Genomic DNA, 6,877 nt, shown 5'->3' on the forward strand with positions numbered 1-6,877 from the left:
GGTTACAATTACGGCCGCCACGCGCCACCATCCCCGCCCTCGCCCGCGCCCATCCAACGGCCAGCTTTACCCTTTACTCTTTTCCGTTATCTCCACAAAAACCCCATTTTCTTTAAATGGCGCGGTACGGCACGCCCATACTGGAGAAATGGACCCAAGATCCTCCGTACGCTTATTCAACGACCGCATTTTTAAATGTTGAGAAAAAATATAGAAGCGGCGGCGCACTCCAGGCCAGGAGGACTAGTCACTCGGAACTGCGACTACCAGTAGCCTTGCGCCACGTGTCAACAGAGCGTTTGACCAAACTCTGGCATCCACGCGTGACGCGGCCATTGGGCCTGGCCCGGAGAACCTCGTGTAGGACGACCTGTTACATAGGCTTGATTCAGGGGAATCTTCCCTGATAGACTATATACCACTGCTTGTGAGATCTAAAAAAAAAGATACTTATACCGTGGCTTGTGAGATGTGGAAAAAAATTTCTTGCTTACGTCCTTGGTCGAGTGTTTAGAAGCTCGTTCCTATGGAGTTGTAAGTGAAGGGAGAACCATAAGGAGCGCAAAGCCCAAGCTCTCTCATGATCTTCTTCCGGCGAAGATTGCGTTTGGGCTTTTGGTGGAGCCTTTCCTCCTCCTGTCATTAAAGTTTTTCAAGCGAGCTGAGAAAAGCGATGGTAGTCTATTTTCCAATTTATGATCATGTACCTCGTACAGGACTTTGGGTTTTCTCCTTCGTGTTGCAGTGTTGCGAGCTTCGCTTCCTGTCTCCTCCGAGGATTCCTTGCCTGCGAAGAGATCAAGAATCAACCATGCAAAAGGTACTTGAAACTCAAGTCACTCACCGTTTGCATGGGGAGTTTGGCATTCCTCCTGGAACGAGTGTCTCCACTTCAACGGGAGTTTCCGAAAGTCTCTGTACTCTAAAGCCTACAACGGCGGAAGTTGTGCATTAAATGTGCTCCCTCATATAGAAATGCTTTTTGCCCTCACCTCTTTCAATCCCTTTTGAAAGGCCTTGGTTGGAACTTGGCTCCTCCCGTCAAAATCCTGCATGGTACTGATGCTGTTTAGAACGTTTTAGAGAAGTTTAAAAAATTCGTACACTCGCACACTTACCACGTCGAACTTGGATAAGTCGCTGGCAGGATCAACCCATCCACTGCAATCGTTCAAATCACGCACGAATCAATACGATGTAACTTAAGGGATCAGGATGGATAACGAACTAGTTATAGTTGCCGAAGAAGCGCACCAACACATGATTCTTCGATTGCCGCGTTCTCTCGCTCATCGACTTCTCATCCGCAACCTTTTGAAGCAGTGTAAAACCAAATAATGACAGAAAAATCGTGCATTTCTACCTGAGCGGGCCACCAAGGAGAGCGGGAAAACTTCGCCCAAACAAGCTGGCCAGCTGACCAGGAAGCACAAGAGAGTGATGAGTCCCCATCGTCGCTCGCAATCGTGGAGTCTGTTGGTGATCTTTGGCAAGGCATCTCCGTGAAATCCCTTCAAATCACATAACAATGTGAAAGAACGAAAAATCGAAAGGAACACGAAAAAAAAAAAAAAAACACACCATACCTTCTCGACTGTGACTCCGAAGACTGAAGAACAGTGCTGCAAATCGCTGGCTCGTCTATAGTTCTAAAGCTACACTGCATTGTGTCATGGACATCTGCAAGAAAACATAGAAGGAAAACATCAAAAACGAAGAGTCCAAGGTGATCGAAAAAGAAATTTTTGGCTACCTGAGCATAGATCCCCGGACAGCGTGGAAGAGCCATCTGCGACAAACGAAGGAAAACACCTCCGACGCGCACGAGGAATCTCTTGCCGTCTCTTCTGCCGATGAACAGGGCCAAAGAGTGACGGTTCAAGGAATTGATCCTCCTGCTGCCCTAGCTCTCCCTCCTGATCTTCGTCAATCATCGGTTCTTCCTCTTGCTGCTGCTGCTGCTGCGTCGGCATTCCCACTCCCATCGCGAATGCAGGAGGAGAAATCTCCATCGCCAGCGCCATAGCTGCCAGCGAAACCCTCTCCTCTCTCGATTAGGGCTTGTCTCTCTTCCAAACAACTAACATTCCCTTCTTTTCCATTGTGCCAGCCCTAGCTATGGAGAGATTCAGCTGACCTCCTCGAAATTTAGGGTTCTTGGGAAGGGATGAGCGGCACTCCCTTCGTCATCGCCGCCGATGACGCCGAGCAGCAGCGATCCTCCTCAGGTATGAGCATCCAGGCCTTCCTCGGCAGCCTCGTGGAGCCGACGCGCGATCTGGCGCGCCCGCCGATCTCCAATTTCCGGGTCGGAGCAGTGGGGCTGGGATCCAGCGGGCGGGTCTTCCGGGGCGTCAATCTCGAGTTCCCGGGCCTGCCGCTCCACCATTCCGTCCACGCCGAGCAGTTCTTGGTTGCGAATCTGGCGCAGCACGGCGAGATTTCGATCGAGTTCTTGGCGGTCTCGGCCGCGCCTTGCGGCCACTGCCGCCAGTTCCTCCAGGAGCTCCGCGGAGCCAAGGATCTCGAGCTCTTCATTGTCGACGGTGAGAATTCCGAGACACAGCTTCTCTCCAGATTTCTTCCTCACCGGTTCGGCCCAGACGATCTTCTCGCGCAGGATCTCGACTTTCCCCTGCTGCTAGAGCCCAGGAACAATGGCTTGGTCTTGGAGGGACTAGATCACAAGTGCTACCGTGGTCGCGAGGAAGACGGTCTCGATCTCTCCGGACTGGAAGATGCGAGACTTAGAGACGCCGCGCTGGAGGCTGCGAACAAATCTTACGCTCCATACACCGGCTCTCCCTCCGGCGTAGCGATCTTCACCAGGAACGCCAGAGTTTTTTCCGGATCTTACTGCGAGTCTGCCGCTTTCAACCCGAGCTTGCCCCCTCTCCAGGCCGCCATTGTGGCTTTCGTCGCGAATGGTGGTGGTGGCTACCAAGACATCGTCTGTGCGGTTCTAGTGGAGACGAAGAACTCTTCCGTCCAGCAAGCTCCAACGACGAGGATGGCGCTGGATCAAATCAGCCCCCGGTGCCCGCTCCACGTCTACTACGCTGGATCTCCATCCAAGGATTGATGGAGCGCTTACTATCACATTCATCACAGGGAGACAATGACAACCCTTCAAACAATAATTTTTCCAGGAAGAGCTCTCAGATTCTCTCCAGATTGGATCCATTGCAATCGAAAGTGTCAAAGATCTCGGCTTGGTGATCACGAGAAATGAGATCCTCTAGATCGCAATGCCGCCGCGGAGGAGCGACAGCTATGGCTTTTACGCGCAGCTCATCCATCTCTGCCGCAGCGGGAAAGATTTATCCCGATGCAAGCGCGTCCACGAGCTCGTCCTCGAGAGCCAGTTCTCGCGCGACACATTTCTTCTCAATCTGCTGGTGGAGATGTATGGGCGATGTGGCCGCCTGGATCTCGCCAGGGCCGTGTTTGCCACCATTTCCAACCCGAATTCCTTCTCCTTCAACATCATCATCAGTGCTTGCATCCAAGGGAATGCCATCGACGAGGCTAGGCTCGTTTTTGACAAGATTTCTCAGCGCAATGTTGTAACATGGACCACCATTCTTTCAGCAAATGCCCAAAGCGGGAATCTGCTGGAAGCGGCAATGATTTTTGACAGAATGCCCCAGCACAATGTGATCACTTGGAACTCCTTTCTTGGTGGTTGCGCGCGGAACCAAGAGCTTTTCTCAGCCCTAAAATTGTTCGATCTAATGCCCGAAAGGAGCGTAATATCTTGGATCAATCTACTCACAGCACTCTCCCGCAAAGGGCATTTGCAGGAAGCCATTCGTACGTTCCTCCAAATGCCAGAATGGAATATGGTATCCTCCACGCTCGTGATAAACTGCTGCGCGGAGCTCCAGCACATCTCACGAGCCCGCGAGATCTTCGACCGGATGCCCGAGGCAGACGTCGTGACATGGACAACGATGATCGCTGCGTATGGCGAAATTGGAAATCTAGAGGAAGCCAAGAGACTCTTTGATTCGATGCCCAAGCCGGACACGGTGACCTGGACGACCATGGTCACGGCATATGCGCACCATGGTTTCATGGCCGAGGCGAGAGCTCTCTTTGACGCGATGCCATACCCCAATGTGGCATCTTGGAATGCGATGATCCACGGCTACTCCCACGCCGCCATGGCCGACGATGCACTAGATCTCTTCCAAGAGATGCCCAAGAGAGATATACTCTCCTGGAATGAGATGCTCGGGGCGTACGTCCACGGCGGGGATATTCCCTGCGCGGAGCTTCACTTTGAAAAGATGCCCGGCCACGGAGTGGCGGCGTGGACGAACCTGATTGTCGCGTACGTCCACGATGGACGGTTGGGTGATGCCGGGCGGGCGCTCGAGAGAATGCCCTCCAGGGATTGTTCCACGTGGCGGGCGCTGTTAGAGGCATATGCCCGTGGCGGGTATATTGGCTTGGCCGAAGCGAGCTTTCAGCGAATGCCGGAGCGCAACGTGGTTTGCTGGGGAGCGTTGATCTACGGGTATGCCGTGAGCGGCGATCGCGCGAGGGCCACTAGGGCATTTGGGGTGCTTAGCCTGGAAGGGTTTTGGCCGACGATCACGACGCTGGGGAGTGTGATGAGCGCCTTCTCTAGCGCTGGAATGGCCAAGGAATGCCGCGACTTCTTTGGAGCTATGGTGCTGGATTTTGGGCTAATGCCCAGAGTGGAGCATTACTGGCTGGTGGTAGACGCGCTTGGAAGGGCCGGTGATCGCGCCAAGGCCGAGGATTTGGCGCTAAGCATGCCCTTCCAATTGGACAATGTGGCTCGAGCGATCTTGCTAAGGTATGAAAAGTCTTCCCCAATTTAAAGGGAATGGCTTTGCCCTAAGATTCACATGAATATGCTCGCATTATTTTAAAAAGCTTTGGGTTTGATGTCGGGCGCCTTGGCTGTGGAGATGTCCGACTTCTCCCCGGCGGGGGCGCTCCCCGTGAGGCGGCCGCTCGGCAAGCGCAGGAATGGCGATGGCGATGGCGAGGTCGACCCGCTGCTGCCTGTTCCCGAGTTGGCGCCGGCTCCGAAGCCGTGGAAGGGTGCGCCCATCGTCGCTGCCCTGATCTGCGTTGCCTTCTTGATGCTCCAGATGCTTCCTGCGACGCATTATCGCCATCCAGCCGATCCCACTCGCACTTGGATTCCTATACGGCAAGAACAAGACCAGGTAGGAGCGATTTCTTTCGTTGTTGCACACCATTGATCTTTCATGGTTTGGACTTGGTATGTCTCTCTCTCATGCTCCACAGGGAGAAAGTGGGAAAGAAGTGGAAGAAGTGGATGCGAGGGAGTTCGTCACTGGCATCAAGAGCACTTCCATTGACTTGTTTGTTTGCACCGACGAGAAAGATTTGCGCCCTCTAGTCGTGGTCATCAACTCTACACTCGCCAACACCCGGTTCGTAGAAAACTCTTCTCTTCTTCCTTTTTCCACAGGGTGTTATTGGTTTTTCGTTATGGCAGTCACACGCAACGTATTCGATTCCATATCATCACCACTGAATCACAGCGAGAAGCGTGGTTGTCCAAACTCAAAGCTCTCTTTCCTCTTGCGGCCATCGATATGGTCAGGTGTGTTGTTCTTTCTTGTTCTCTTGGTTTTCAGTTTCTTTCTCTAGTTTCCTTGACATCGTTCTATTTCATGGCAGCGAAAAGATCGATTTCGAGGAAATCAGTAACCATGTCTTTTACCGAAAGGACAGCAAGGCAAGAGAAGCTCTTACAAGTCCATACAACTTTCTTCCCTTTTACCTTCCTCGCATGTTTCCAGGCATGCAAAGGATCATCTATCTCGACTCGGACGTCGTGGTTCAGGCAAGACTCTCGATCTTTGTCGTGTTTTAAATCCTTCTCACTTTTCTCTGGATTTTACACAGGGAGACATTGAAGAACTCTTCAACACTGACCTCGAAGATCACCCCGTGGCTGCCGTTGAAGATTGCTCCCAGATCTTCGGCAGCTATTTCAACTTTGATCTCCTTCACCGCATCCAGTCGCGAGAAGCGTCCGAGTCCACGCCTTGGATTCCGAGACAGCCATTCGATCCCACCGCCTGCATCTTCAACCGCGGGGTCCTGGTAATCGATCCTCGCAAGTGGATCGAGCATAACAGCACCGAAGCCATCGAGTGGTGGCTGGACGAGTTCCACCAAGCACAAAAGCCTCTATACAAGTAAGCTAGCGTTCCTTCTTTTCAACGTGTCCCGACTGTTTGATCGTGGCGCAACAGATATGGCGTTTCGCAGCCTCCATTCTTGCTAGCTCTCTACAACCACTACAAGAAGCTAGACACGGCATGGAACACACGCGGGCTGGGGCGAGCCGAGTTTAGCGAGGCGGAGCGAGACTACATGAAGAAGCTCTACTCAAAGAGGCCGCCAAGGAGGCCATTCGTGTCGCCCAACACGGAGCACTCCAAGATCCTCCACTTCAACGGCCGATTCAAGCCCTGGAATCGAGACTCATCGGTGGAGCAGCCACCCTCGCTCTGCGGCTCCAGATCCGAGGACTGTGCGCGCCTCTGGTGGGCTTACATATCTCCAAACGTGAGCGACAGTTTGAAACAGTGAAAAGTGAAGATTTAATCAACATCATATACTTTTTTGGCTATACTATGAAGGGGTGTGTCAAAAAATAGCTTGATCATGGACTATATGCAACTCTTTGAAAGTAAAAATACGAACTTCCAACTTTCATTGTTGCAAAGTTGCAATGAGAGTTTCTTTGAATTTCATGGTGAGGACCAGCTTTTGGATTCCTTTAGTTTCTTAGGAACACTTATAGGTGTGCCATGATCACACATTATAAGCAAATCTTCGAAAGCAAAAATGGGAATTT

The 6,877-nt window shown here is 52.1% G+C and overlaps 4 protein-coding genes across 5 annotated transcripts; 3 read left to right on the forward strand and 1 right to left on the reverse strand.

The window, feature by feature from the left end:
- Positions 1-89: 89 nt before the first annotated feature.
- LOC9632242 lies at positions 90-2,116 on the reverse strand. Of its 2 annotated transcripts, none has more exons than XM_002961045.2 (10): positions 1,754-2,116; positions 1,587-1,680; positions 1,364-1,511; positions 1,229-1,311; positions 1,119-1,161; positions 993-1,049; positions 845-929; positions 708-787; positions 495-636; positions 90-434 (listed from the first exon to the last, which is right to left on the reverse strand). In XM_002961045.2, exons 1-9 carry the CDS (start codon positions 2,022-2,024, stop codon positions 511-513), a joined length of 987 nt encoding a protein of 328 aa, XP_002961091.1. In that variant the 5' UTR covers positions 2,025-2,116; the 3' UTR covers positions 90-434; positions 495-510. The 2 variants fall into 2 exon arrangements, with proteins under 2 accessions (XP_002961091.1, XP_024525182.1); XM_024669414.1 differs by having other exon boundaries at positions 90-449.
- Positions 2,117-2,145: 29 nt separating this feature from the next.
- Positions 2,146-3,172, forward strand: LOC9632243 (cytidine deaminase 1). Its single transcript, XM_002960393.2, has one exon. The coding sequence runs from the start codon at positions 2,168-2,170 to the stop codon at positions 3,080-3,082; it is 915 nt and encodes a 304-aa protein (XP_002960439.1). The 5' UTR covers positions 2,146-2,167; the 3' UTR covers positions 3,083-3,172.
- A 76-nt stretch (positions 3,173-3,248) lies between these two features.
- Positions 3,249-4,853, forward strand: LOC9632244 (pentatricopeptide repeat-containing protein At4g02750). Its single transcript, XM_002960394.2, has one exon. The coding sequence runs from the start codon at positions 3,249-3,251 to the stop codon at positions 4,851-4,853; it is 1,605 nt and encodes a 534-aa protein (XP_002960440.2).
- LOC9641976 (glycosyltransferase 8 domain-containing protein 1) lies at positions 4,761-6,649 on the forward strand. Its single transcript, XM_024669402.1, has 7 exons — positions 4,761-4,828; positions 4,909-5,207; positions 5,290-5,438; positions 5,504-5,611; positions 5,689-5,854; positions 5,917-6,212; positions 6,270-6,649. The coding sequence occupies exons 2-7, from the start codon at positions 4,920-4,922 to the stop codon at positions 6,607-6,609; spliced, it is 1,347 nt and encodes a 448-aa protein (XP_024525170.1). The 5' UTR covers positions 4,761-4,828; positions 4,909-4,919; the 3' UTR covers positions 6,610-6,649.
- Positions 6,650-6,877: the final 228 nt, after the last annotated feature.

Source organism: Selaginella moellendorffii, unplaced genomic scaffold, assembly GCF_000143415.4.
Source record: "Selaginella moellendorffii unplaced genomic scaffold, v1.0 SELMOscaffold_0, whole genome shotgun sequence".
In the NCBI taxonomy this organism is placed as follows: Eukaryota; Viridiplantae; Streptophyta; class Lycopodiopsida; order Selaginellales; family Selaginellaceae; genus Selaginella; species Selaginella moellendorffii.

What these genes read in the sequence shown, in the direction of transcription:
- LOC9632242 (XM_002961045.2), bottom strand. Translation starts at nt 2,024, where the DNA reads ATGGCGCTGGCGATGGAGATTTCTCCTCCTGCATTCGCGATGGGAGTG. An exon ending in TTCAAAAGGGATTGAAAGAG is followed by an intron (nt 930 to 992) that starts GTGAGGGCAAAA and finishes CCGCCGTTGTAG; the next exon opens with GCTTTAGAGTACAGAGACTT. An exon ending in AACCCAAAGTCCTGTACGAG is followed by an intron (nt 637 to 707) that starts GTACATGATCAT and finishes CTTTAATGACAG; the next exon opens with GAGGAGGAAAGGCTCCACCA.
- LOC9632243 (XM_002960393.2), top strand. Translation starts at nt 2,168, where the DNA reads ATGAGCGGCACTCCCTTCGTCATCGCCGCCGATGACGCCGAGCAGCAG.
- LOC9641976 (XM_024669402.1), top strand. Translation starts at nt 4,920, where the DNA reads ATGTCGGGCGCCTTGGCTGTGGAGATGTCCGACTTCTCCCCGGCGGGG. An exon ending in GCGGCCATCGATATGGTCAG is followed by an intron (nt 5,612 to 5,688) that starts GTGTGTTGTTCT and finishes ATTTCATGGCAG; the next exon opens with CGAAAAGATCGATTTCGAGG. An exon ending in GCACAAAAGCCTCTATACAA is followed by an intron (nt 6,213 to 6,269) that starts GTAAGCTAGCGT and finishes GTGGCGCAACAG; the next exon opens with ATATGGCGTTTCGCAGCCTC.
- LOC9632244 (XM_002960394.2), top strand. Translation starts at nt 3,249, where the DNA reads ATGCCGCCGCGGAGGAGCGACAGCTATGGCTTTTACGCGCAGCTCATC.